A 12553-nucleotide genomic window follows, 5' to 3' on the forward strand; every position below is an offset into this window, starting at 1 on the left:
AAATAAATATTAAAAACACCTTATTAATTAAGTAAATTAAATTAAAATTGTAACAAGGTAAAGAATATTACTGTCAGTCCACAAAGTTTCTTTGTTCCTCTTCATAGTCTAGTCCTGTCCTCATTTCCACACTTAAAAATTACCATTCTCATGATATTTTCATCATAGATTAATTAATTTAGCTTGTTCTAGAACTTAACATAAATGAAAACACACAGTATTTTTGGGGGGTTAAAGCTTTCTGTTAACAGTTTTGGTATGCATCTATATATTGTCTATATAAGTAGTTTATTTATATTGGTGAATAGTAGCCACCCTATGAATATATGCTGCAACTTATTTATCCATTCTATTGATGGATACTTGAATTATTATTACCATGGGCTATTAAAGAATAGACGGTTGTGAAAAGACTTGTGTAAATATTTTTGTGGGCATATATTTTTCTTTTGTATAATCCTAGGATTACAATTACAGGATCATAGGATAGATGTATGTTTAGCTTTGTAAGAAACTGCCAGATGTTTTCTGAAAGTGTTTATACCATTTTATATTTCCACCAAAAAAAAGTTCCAAGAAACCATCCTGAGCATCCTACCAATGCCCAATATTATGAATCTTTTTAAACTATTATGCTCATTTTTAATGCTCATTTTAATAGGAACTTACTTAAAGATACTTAGTAATCACTTTGTGAAATGTTTTTTCAATCTCTTTGCCCATTTTTAAGTTGGTATATCCATTCAAATAAATTTACATAAATCTTGAAACTTGTGCCCATTAGATAAAAAGTGAAACACACATATGACCTTATAAGTTGTTCAAAGGAAGTCTAAAAATATTTCGACAAGTTAAAATGAAAGTGTACCTAGGATCTCTTGTTATTTTGTTGAATGTTGCATTTGGATGGTAGAAAGAGGTAGCAGAAGTGTATTCTTCTCAGGTAAGGGAGTAAATGGTATACATTGGTATGGGAAAACCAACATTGCTAACATTACTTTTTTTTCTTTCCCTTATCCATGCTTCCATATCTCATCTTCTCTTCCACATGCTCTCTGATTTAGGGTTAGCTTATAGGTTTCCTGACCCCATCATTTTAGCAAGGTTTGGTCATCAAGAATTGGTTGTATACCTGAAATTCTATCTAAATTTTAAAGCCTGTTAGAGATTCTGAATAATGTATGAATTTACATTATCCCTGAGAGAACCATAAGATATGACAAAAACGATGATCTATATTAATAGACCTTCTTTCACAAATGTTTGATTTAACCCTTTGTTAAGGCAAAGGAGTGATTATTTGTTAAAATATTCTTCAGGCCCATGTTAACAGTTGATCAAGTAGAAAATATATCAAAAATTTGAGATAACATTCAGTAGCATTATGGAAGAGTAATTTTGTATGTAATATTGTTTAATTTTCAATAGAGCTTTTATATATTCTTATTTTATTAGAGAAAGCTATAGAGGAACAAATGTGTTACTGGAATCAAAGGCAAGAATCCCTCCCACCCAGAACTGAAATGGCTATTGTAGGTTGGATTTAGTGTACTCTGTAGTTTATCCTTACAGAGTGACTAAATGTAAATAGCTTTGCAAGGACTAGGAAGAACATTATTCAGTACAGATTAGAGAGGTGTGTTTGCCAAAAATCTCCACTTGTATTCATTGTGTACAAAATTTAACTGATCTTAGGAGACTTATGTCTTCTCTAAAACAGTGATCTTCATAGGAGTGTGGCATGAGAAGAATAACTCTTGGAGCTGGAGTTGTAGCTTAGTGGTAGAGTGCTTGCCTTGCATGCATGACACACTGGGTTTAATCCACAGCACCACATAAAAATAAATAAATAAATAAATAAATAAATAAACAAAATAAAGACATTGTGTCCATCTACAACTAAAAAAGAATATTAGAAAAAAAGAATAACTCATCCAGGTCTCTGTGTAAGTTTTGTTTCTGTTTAATTTATCACACATCTTTGTATGAATAACTGTGTCTCAGGATCTATTTTTTTTTTTATCTAAAGTAACCACTTCAGCCTGGAGTGATGGTGCTTGACTGTAATCCCAGCAATTCTGGAGGCTGAGGCAGAAGGATCAAAAGTTTGAGGCCAGTCTCAACAACTTAATGAGATGCTGTCTCAAAATAAAAAGGGCTAGGGATGTAGCTTAGTGGTAAAATGCCCCTGTGTTCAATCCTCAGTACCTGCCCCCCCATCACAAAGAAGAAAATAATAAAGTAACCACTTCATCTGTTTTATCTAGAGTAGCCAATCTCTCTCTCTCTCTCTCTCTCTCTCTCTCTCTCTCTCTCTCTCTCTCTCTCTCTCTCTCTCTGTTTGGTGTGAGAATTAATTTGGGAGTCTCATACATATATCTTACCTGCCTAGTGATCAGGGAAGAAAACTCTATGGAGGCCAAATATATATTTTTAATTTCTTATAAGAAAAATTTCCTTTGGCATCTGAGAGCTCTGAATTTATTTCAGCCTATTATGTCTTCTTATGTCAAAATCCTGATAAGTATACTTTTGATTTCTTTCTTTTTTTCCCAGGGCTGAGGACTAAACTCAGGGCCTTGCGCTTGCTAGACAAGCGCTCTGTCACTAAGCTAAATCCTCAACCCCTGCTTTTGATTTCTTGAGGCAGCAGTATTAAAAAATGAAGTGAGTTTACGGATCATGAATTTTGGTTGGTGAAGATCACAGACTTGATTTTTTACCCCATCCTTTACTTTTCTTATTGTTACAGAAGAAACTACTATGGAGGAAACTGGGCCAGTTTTAGCTTTTCAGGACTGTTGTCCTGGCTAAAGGAATATCAGGTAAAGTTCTTATTTGATCTTTTTTTATTTGCAAGACTGTGTTTTGTGCCATATAATAATCCACCATTGAAGAAAACTCTAGATGTCATCTAGGTAATATATAATTGATTCTTTATTTTTATTCAATTATTTTTCAAAAAACATGTTACTTGAAATCATATACTGTTGATACTATTTCCTATTTACTCTCTATGCCCAAATATAAAGCAAGATATTTACCTCCAAAATTATCTTTCACAAAAATATCCCAGTTCTTATATAACATTTCCCATATTATTAGTTGCTTTTTTTACTTAATATATTTAAAACAGAAAACAAATAGTGGGCTGGGGTTGTGGTTCACAGGTAGAGCACTTGCCTAGTATATGTGAGGCACTGGGTTTGATCCTCAGCACCACATAAAAATAAAATAAAGGTATTGTGTCTACCTGAAACTAAGAAATAAATGTTAAAAAATAATACAGCTAGTTAGGGAACATACATTGACTTGAAATGCTCTCTGTCAGTGGTGGTTTTGTATTTTCATATAAGTCATCTGACATCGGAAAAAAAAGAGGAAAATGATTTAATATAAATAAATTAAGTAATTTTTAAGGGTAGGATTTTATTACTATACCTGTTGAATGAGTGCCATTATAAAGAAATTTTTAGAGACCTCTTAACGTAAAATATGGAATTTTTAATGTTGGAGAATTTACCAATTTATATGATAGGCTTTTAAATTCCTGCTGAGAACATCTTACATGGAATCATTAACTGCTACATATCGAAAGAGTTTAGGTTGTTGGGAAAGGAGAATGATATATTCCAGAAAATGGCATTCAGTTAGCTAAGAATAACTATTAAAACTTATTGATCACCGTACTAAGCACTGTAGTTGTGTTGATTGATTTAATGGTGTACATGACTCAAAGAATATCTCATGATAACAGAGACTTTAATGTTAAAGATGCAAGATACAGTATAAATATCATTTCATGAAATAAGTAGAGAACAAATGATTGTAAAACAGTATTTCATATAATAATTCAACCTATCTATAAGTCAAGATAGTAAATGTTAGAAGTATATATTTATCTATTTTATCTATGTGCCTAAAATATTCATATGTTTAAATTGATAGGAAACCCAGTTTTGAACCTTACCTTTGGAACATGTATATGAAGCACCTTATATTAGGTGTATTTAGTATTTCCTTGAGAAGAGTTAGTTTTTGTTCTCAGAAAAACAACAAAATACCTCAGTTGTCTGGAAGTTTTTTCTTGAGTGTGTTAGTTAGGTTTTGACACTGTGACCAAAATACCTACAAGAACAACTTCTAGGAGGAAAAGTTTATGTGGATTCACGGTTTCAGAGGTTCAGTCTATGGTCAGCTGACTCCATTGCCTTGGGCCTGCGGTGAAGCAGAACATCATGGGGTAAGGGCATGGAGCAGAAAACCTAAAAGAGAGAGGGTGAAAAGGAGAAGCCAGTAAAACAAGATATAATCCCCAAGGGCACATCCCTAGCGAACTACTTCTTCCTGTTATGCCCCACCTGCTTACAGTTACTGCCCAGCTATTTCAGGGTAGAATGGACAGATTAGGTTATAACTCTCATTGTCTAATTATTTCACTATGAATATTCCTGCATTAACAGGAGCTTTTGGGAGAACACCTCATATCCAAACCATAACATTGGGAAAAGTGATTTTTGAAAGCAAAATTTAAAATCAGTTAGATTTTGTCAAATAGAAATAGTTTTGTAGAAGTACCTTTTTACTTTCAGGCTTGTTTTACTTCAGGATCTTTACTATGTCACCATGTCCTTTACCCCTTCACTCTTTCTTCTTAGTCCACTATTCTTTTTTTTAGGTTGGAATCTCATGTCAACCAGCTAATATTCTTCTGTTTCACCTCCTCTTATACTTCTGTCAGGATGTTTAATACCATTGAATATCATTCTTGATAATAAAGCCTTAATGCTATTATTTTTCTTTAATTTTAATATATGAAATTCAAGAGAGTGAAACCTTTGAAAAAGAATTATTGCCCTACTTTATAATTTTAAGGTTAGAAATTTTCTGTGGAGAATTTACTTAACAGAAATGATAATATTGTATTTTGAGTATACATAATGCATTTACAAAGTTTTCTCAGTGAAAGGTATGTATCAAGTAGTTTAAAAATTTAAACTTGGGGCTGGGATTATGTCTCAGCAGTAGAGCTCTTACCTAGCAGGTGCAAGGCCCTGGGTTCGATTCCCAGCACCACATAAAATAAATATATAAAAAATTTAAACTGATTAATAATTGAACCTTTATATTTGGAAAAAGTTTATGCTGATATCTTTGCAAATACCCTGTATGTAAATATTGGGAAAAATTAAATTTCACGAAATTTTCTTCACTCAGTATAATTAGTAATTGCTGAAAATTTTTGAAGGACTACTTTCAACCCTTGTAGTTTACATTCTTTAAATATATTCTGAATATAAAATATTCAAGGAATGGGTATTGTAAAAATTTTAGTTATACTGTGCTGTCTTTCAAAAACACTTTATATGCATTCAAAATAGAAAGTAGTGGTGAGCAGTCTTCAGAGATCTGAAAGTAAATAGAGTAAGGAAGTCATTTTTGACCCTGGTGTTTTGATAGCTAAATATAAATATAAAATATATAAATTTAAATATAAAATATATAAATATATAAATATAAATATAAAATAACAACAGACAAAAAGCCGTTAAGTAATTTATATAGTAGATGTTTGATTCTCAGCAAGTAGGTTACTTTTGCTAATTCTTAAGCAGCATCAAAATAGCTATTTCCAGAAGACTGTATCAAATGTCATATGCCCTGATAGAAATTTTATGTACCAAAGCTAGGTTTTGGTAGCATAACTTTTACACTGTGTTTTCTTCTCCTTCCTTTGAATTTGGCACCCTCTTTTGGAGTCATTTCAATGATGCTGAAGTGATGATGTCCTTGGAATTTCAATGTGATGAAAGGAAAAGTATGAATTTAGAAAAGGTACACATTTTCTCAGAAAATTACAGGTTCCAATTGCTCAATTTAATTAAAACTTCTCATGTGTTTTGCTTAGGAAAACAATGACATTGTGATTGATAGTTCGCTGTGGCAAGAACAAATCCTTGAAAATGAAGAAGCCATTGCCCTTAGCAGGAAGGACAAAACTATTCAACACGTGGAAGTATTTTGTTATGCCAGGTATGGAAAATAATTATTTAGATAACTAACAGTAACGACTTCTTTTTCAAACTTCTTCATATGAAGCCAATAATAAAGTTTTAAATGACATTGGTTGCTCCAAGTCAAGTTGATATGTTGGTTTTGCTTGTTCTTAAGTCTGTTAGTTTTTTTTTTTCTATTTAGGAACTAGTAATGCCATCTTTCTTTATTGGACTACAATTTACCAAACTCTTTTAAATATATTATCTCCTATGATCTTTACAGAAGTCTTGCAATAGAATAGTTTCATTTTTTAAGAAAATCTGCAAAGGAACTCAGAGATTAAGTAATTTACCAAAAGTCATATGGTGTGGCAAATGGCAAGGCCACAAACCTAAACTAGAAGAGTGATAGAGCCTGAAATTAAACTTCAGGGTTCTTTACTCCTGCTCCAGTGTTTGTCCAACTAGATCATTCTTCTAGTATAACATTCTATGTAGCAAAATTGCAAGATTATAATTTTGATTTAGTTAAGTTCAGTGGTTGTAGCATTTGGATACATATTTTTATAAATTACAGTAAAATAGTGGGAATTATAAATGTTCAGAGTATTCCCTCCAAGTGAAAGATTCATTGTTTTACAACAATTGGAATAGATTCTTTTTCTTTTTTGGTATTGGGGCTTGAACCCAGGGAGGGTTTACCACTGATTTATATTCCCAGTCCTTTTTATTTTTTTATTTTGAGACAGGATCTCAGTAAGTTGCTTAGGGCCTTGCTGAGTTGCTGAGGCTGGTCTCAAACTTGTGATCCTCCTGCCTCAGTCTCCTGAATCCCTGGGCTTACAGGTATGCACCACCTGACTTTTTTTTTTTTTCAAGTGATATGTGGTCAACAAGCTGAAAGGTTTAGTGCATCAGCTGTTAGGCACTTTAATAGTAATTAGGTCTTACAGTGCATTTCATCAGAGATTTTTCAGGATATGCTTTGTCATGTTACTCATTCTTGTTATGCCAGAGTGAGCCTGTGAAATGTTTGGTAACTGGTGCTTGATTTTTTTAACCTATTTTCATGTCTTTCAGGTAATTGGAAATTTCCTCATAAATACACAGTTAATGTTCTATGATTTTCTGTAAAAGATCTGCCTTTGAAACATGAGATAAAGATTATAATTACATAATCCTAAATGTAATTTAGTATTAAAAGGTACAGCTTACTGACATTGTCCAAATCCAGTATAGGAAGATTTATGAGGAAGGTGATTTCAACTGAAAAGTTATATTCTTATAATAAGTAGGAGTAAATATTTGGTAATTTTATTGTGTGATATTTTGTGCCCATGAGTATTACTTGACTATTTCATAGAATCATACTGTAGCCCTCTTAAAGGTACTTTTTGATACTTCAAGGCTTTTGATTTCTCTACCTGACATTTAAGGTTAATAGTTTCTGATTACTGACTAGATAACGTTTTGAGTTCAAAGGAAATCATCTCATTTTCTGTTGCTCATATGTTCAATTTCATTTTTAGAACTTCTCAAAGTGAGAAATAGAAAATTAGATTATAAAGTTTGCCTTAAAATAGCCAAATAGGACTCTGTTTTGTGCTCTTCTGATTGCCAATTAAAATATGGAACAAGAGGTAAACACAAATAATGTTCCATGTCTTCATTCACTGGAGCAGGAAGAGCCTTGAGAACAGCCAGAAGTGGAGGACTATACAGAAAATCCAGTTATATATAGTTAGTGCTTAATGACATGAGCAAATAGGAATTAAAGTGCCTCACTCAGTCCCATATTGCCAGGTGAAAAGGGGCTAGGGGCCAAATCAACTGTCAGATTTACTTTATATGAGAAGTTATAACTCAGAAACCATTGACTTAAATCTAAATCTTTATTTAATATATATTTCTAACAACCTTGTTTCCTTTTTTCCCCTACTGTAGTAGTTTAAATCTACAAATAGGAAAAAGGCTATTTGCTAGAGACAGACATACCGAGACCAGGGGTATAGTCCTGCCTTTCCCATTCAACTTACTATGTGATACTCAGCAAGAGATGCTTTCACTTTGGGTCTAAAATATGAAAGGTTTGGACTAAGTAATCTCAAAAATATTTTTCAAATCTAAGTGCTACTGTTTCAGGTGCTAAGTAATAGACTAACATAAGTGAAGACAGCATCATCAATCTGAGAGCAAACTGTGGGCCATTTTGTATAGGAATAAATGGATTTTCATACCAGAAGATCCCTTTAAGCCCATCACCATATTATAACACAGTATAACAATTGATGATCATAATTCTATCCCAGTGTCTTCAGGCAAGTTAAAATAATATTGTCATTCCTACACTTGAAAAAGTATGGAAATTTGAAGTATGTTTTAGAAAGAATATTAAAATGGTTAGAAAAAATTATCATTTTAAGGGACAAGCTTTATTTATCTAGAAAATTTTCTTATTTTCCCGTGAGTAAGTAAGGGTATCACTAAATAGTAGATTTTTGGCATTTTTGAGGGACACATCATAAAAATCTTCATGAATACTCTTTTGTAAACTGTGAAAAGTATTACACAAGTTCCTGACTGTTTTTGTTGGTCTTTTCCATATCTGTTATTGATGTTACATTCTGTGCATGTAGAGTTTGTGTGTATTTAGTTCTATACTATTTTATCACATGCATTCATGTATCCACCACCACAGCCACTACAGAACAGAATGGTTCCATTACCACAAGGATTCTTCCTATTGCTTTTTTGTCATCATACCTTATTTTCCCTCCACCAAATCCCTAACCCATGGCATCCACTAATCTGTTTCCTAGCCTTGCCATTTTGAGAATGCTATATAAATGATACATAGCATGATATATAGCCTTTTGTCCTTGGCTTTTTTTTTTTATTCAGCATAATTCTCTAGTAATTCATCCATATTATTGTGTACATTGATCATTTGCTCAGTTTTTCTTGTGGAGTAGTATTCCATGGTTTGGAGTTATGAATGTAAGTTGTTTAATGATTTACCCATTAAAAAATCTGGAGTGTTTCCAGGTTTTGACTGATTAAAAAAAGAGCTGCAATGCAATTTCACATAAAAGAATTTTGTGAACATCTGAGATAAATGTTTTCCTTGAGTTAAAAGTTTTCCTTTCTCTCTTATAAACATCCAAGTGTACAATTGCTGGGTCATATGATAATTGCATATTTAGTTTTAAAAAATGCTACCAAACTGTTTTCCAGAAGAATTATACCATTTTACATTCCCACGAAAATATGAATAATCCAATTTCTCCACATTTTTACCTGAATTTATTGTTTTTACTTTCTTATTTTAGCCATTTTGATAGGTGTTTAGTGATACCAGTTTGTGGTTTTAATATACATTTCTCTAATATGATTAATTTTAAATAGCTTTTCATATGCCTGTTTGCCATCGTTTATCTTTTTTGTGAAATGTCTACTCAGGTATCTTGCTTTTTAAAAATTAAACTCTTGTTTTTTGCTTTTGTTTTCAAAGTTCTCTATTCTAGATATGTATCCTTTGTCAGATATTGGTTTGATAATTTACCCCCAGGTCTGTATCTTATCTTTTTATGCTCTTCAGATAGTATAGGTTGCAGAGAATATTTTTAATTTTGAAGAGGTCCAACTTAACATTTTTTTCTTTTGTGGATTATGGTTTTTGTGTATAGTCTGAGAATTTTGAACTGTAAACCTAGAAGATTTTTCCTATTTAAAAATGTTATAGATTTATATTGTACACTTAATTCTATGATTCACTTCATGTTAATTTTGTATAAGGTGTAAATTTTAGGTTGATGTGTTTTTTCCCCTCCCAAACTAAGGACACTCAATTGCTTCATCAACATTTGTTGAATGGCTGTTCTTTCACCATTGAATTACTTATTTTACCTGTCAAAAATTAGATAGATTGTACTTGGATGCATGTACTCTTGCATTGATCTGTATGTCTTCCCCCACCAATACTACACTGTCATAATTACTGAAGCTATATAATAGGTCTTAATACCAGGTAGAATGATTCCTCCCAATTTATTTTTCTTTGACAAGATTGTTTTAACTAGAGTTTATGCATTTCCATATTAATGCTTTAATAAGTTTGCCCATGTATTAAAAAGCATTGCTAGAAATTTGATAGAAATTGCATTAACTATGCAGATCAGATCAGGGAGAATTGATATCTTTATTACTCTGAGTCTTCTATTCTTTGAACAGTATATGTATCTACATTTCTGGTATTCATTTTAAATTTTTTTTTATTTAGTTGTTGGTAGACACAATATCTTTATTTATTTTTATATGGTGTTGATCAATCCCAGTGCCTCACATGTGCTAGGCACATACTCTATTACTGAGCAACAACCCCAGTCCCTGGTGGTCATTTTTTTCCTCCAAAAAATCATTTTAATTTTTAGCATACTAATCTGGGACATGTTTTGATAACTGTATCCTTAAGTATTTGATTTTCTTTGGAACAATTGTAAATAGTATTAACATTTTATTTTTTTGTGGATCATTGTTGTTAGTACTTAGAAATGCAGTAGATATTAATATGTTGATCTGGAATGTGCCCTAAAATTTTGCTGAATGTACTTATTAGATATTTTTTTTCCCCAGAATCTATTTTCTGTTGAAAGTCATGTATTTTCTACCTAGAGCCACATACCACAGGTTAATTATGTTTTCTACTTAATACTTAAGCTCACTTATGAGCTTCTTTTTCCCCCAGAAGGATATTATTTTCACTTCCTGAGGACTTTGTAATTATTCACTAATGTTGGCCAATCTTTAAGGTCTCTCACTTACTAACTGTATTTTTCCTATGTTCTTTCATAGGAAAAACCCCAAATCAGAAAGACTTATTTTCTCAAGCATTTCAGATAAGTGATATTCAACTTTTAAAGAGAAGTCAAACTTAAATTCTTGTTGCACTATAAATATGGGATATTATTTTAAATGATTTTGAAAACTTCCAAAATGTAAAGACAATTTGTAATGATAAGAAGGTTGAAATACTATAACTTTTCTTCCCAGTTTAGACCAGATGATTTAGCTTACTTATAGAATTGGTGTTTATTAGAAGAATAACTATGGTTTCATTCACACATAGGGCATTTAATTATTTAATACCTAGAAAGAATAAAGTATATATATCTTGGCCATAAATTATATCATAATCATACTCGTAGCCCCTTTATTTTTATATTTGATTGCATTGGGGACAAGGCAAGAATGCAAATGGACCAGTGCAAACCCATTCTTACTCTTTTTGGAAAATATCTCAAAGTACAACTCAATAAAATTGTATACTCCTGTACATATATTAGATATAATTTTTAATTGATTTTGGCTTATTTTCAAAAATATTTTGAAGTCTTTAAGTTGGTAGTTTTAGTGATAATTTGAACAATAAATTCAATGATTTGGGTTATTGCAAAATTTGTCTAAACACTAAATTGTAAATTGTGATTGGTTATTATCATAGGTTAAGTTGAGTTATCATAAATCCTGATGATCCAGATTGTATTTTCAGAGTTGTGTTATCCTGAGTGCTGCTTCAAATAAGTAGACTTAATTTCTAGTTTGGACCTGTAAATATTTTCCCATATAAAGATTGTTTTTCATTGAAACGACCCCGCCTTTTGGGGCAGTACTCAGGATCGAACCCAGTGGTACTTTACCACTGAGATACCACCAAAGCCCTTTTCATTTTTTGAGTCCCGATTAGGTGCTCAGGCTAGGCTAGAACTTGCAATCCTCCTGTGATGGACCCCTTAGTGGTTGGGAATACAGGTGGGCTCTACTGTGCCTAACTGAAATGATCTTTTGTGATTACATGGTTGACATATGAAAGGAAAGTGAGAAAGTGAGAAAAATATTATTTGTATGACAACTGATATAACCTAGTGCTTTACATATTTTATTACATTTAATTTCATTCTGTGCAATAGTCATGTACATGAATTATAGGTATATCATACTGGTAAATAAACTGAAGCTCTGGGATAGCCAGCAGTAGCAGAACTAGGATGTGAACCCATTTTATCTAATTCAAGACTGTACTGTTTCCACTGGGCCATGATGTTATTGATTTATTTTTTGGGCATTGAACTCAGGTTTCTCTACCACTGAGTTATATCCCCAGCTCTTGTTATTTTGAGACAGGGTCTTATTACATTGCCCAGGCTGGCCTGGCCTTGAATTTGGCCATCCTCCTGTCTCAGCCTCAAGAATAGCTGGGATTAAAGGCTGGCACCAACATATCCAAATATAGACCTAGGCTGGTCTAAAACTTGTCAGCTCAAGTGGTCTTCCTACCTCAGCCTCCCTCCCACCTCAGCCTTCTGAGCAACTGGGATTATTGCCATTGACCACCACGCCTGCTGAAAATAACATGTTGTATTTTAGTCAGCAGATGAACACATTAATGCATATTGAAGGAGCCATCCCACAAAGTGAATAAAGTTGTTTCCTTTTTGAAGACAATCTCCTAAGAAAGTGCATTTACTTCTTTAATTTGCTAGAATGCTGTGTGGTATTAT

At 32.4% G+C, this 12553-nt stretch overlaps 1 protein-coding gene across 2 annotated transcripts in view; it reads left to right on the forward strand.

Annotated features, from left to right (window-relative positions):
- The window catches only part of Chm (CHM Rab escort protein), a 168032-nt gene that overhangs the window by 60271 nt on the left and 95208 nt on the right, over positions 1 to 12553 (forward strand). Inside the window, exons 3-4 of one of the 2 annotated variants that reach the window (XM_026381447.2) lie at positions 2753 to 2825; positions 5909 to 6033. In XM_026381447.2, coding sequence (XP_026237232.1) covers positions 2753 to 2825; positions 5909 to 6033 — 198 coding nt within the window. Of the gene's footprint in view, positions 1 to 2752; positions 2826 to 5606; positions 5819 to 5908; positions 6034 to 12553 lie in introns of those variants that run through there. The other variant, XM_026381448.1, reaches the window with a different exon arrangement.

Source organism: Urocitellus parryii, chromosome X (genome assembly GCF_045843805.1).
Source record: "Urocitellus parryii isolate mUroPar1 chromosome X, mUroPar1.hap1, whole genome shotgun sequence".
Lineage (NCBI taxonomy): Eukaryota > Metazoa > Chordata > Mammalia > Rodentia > Sciuridae > Urocitellus > Urocitellus parryii.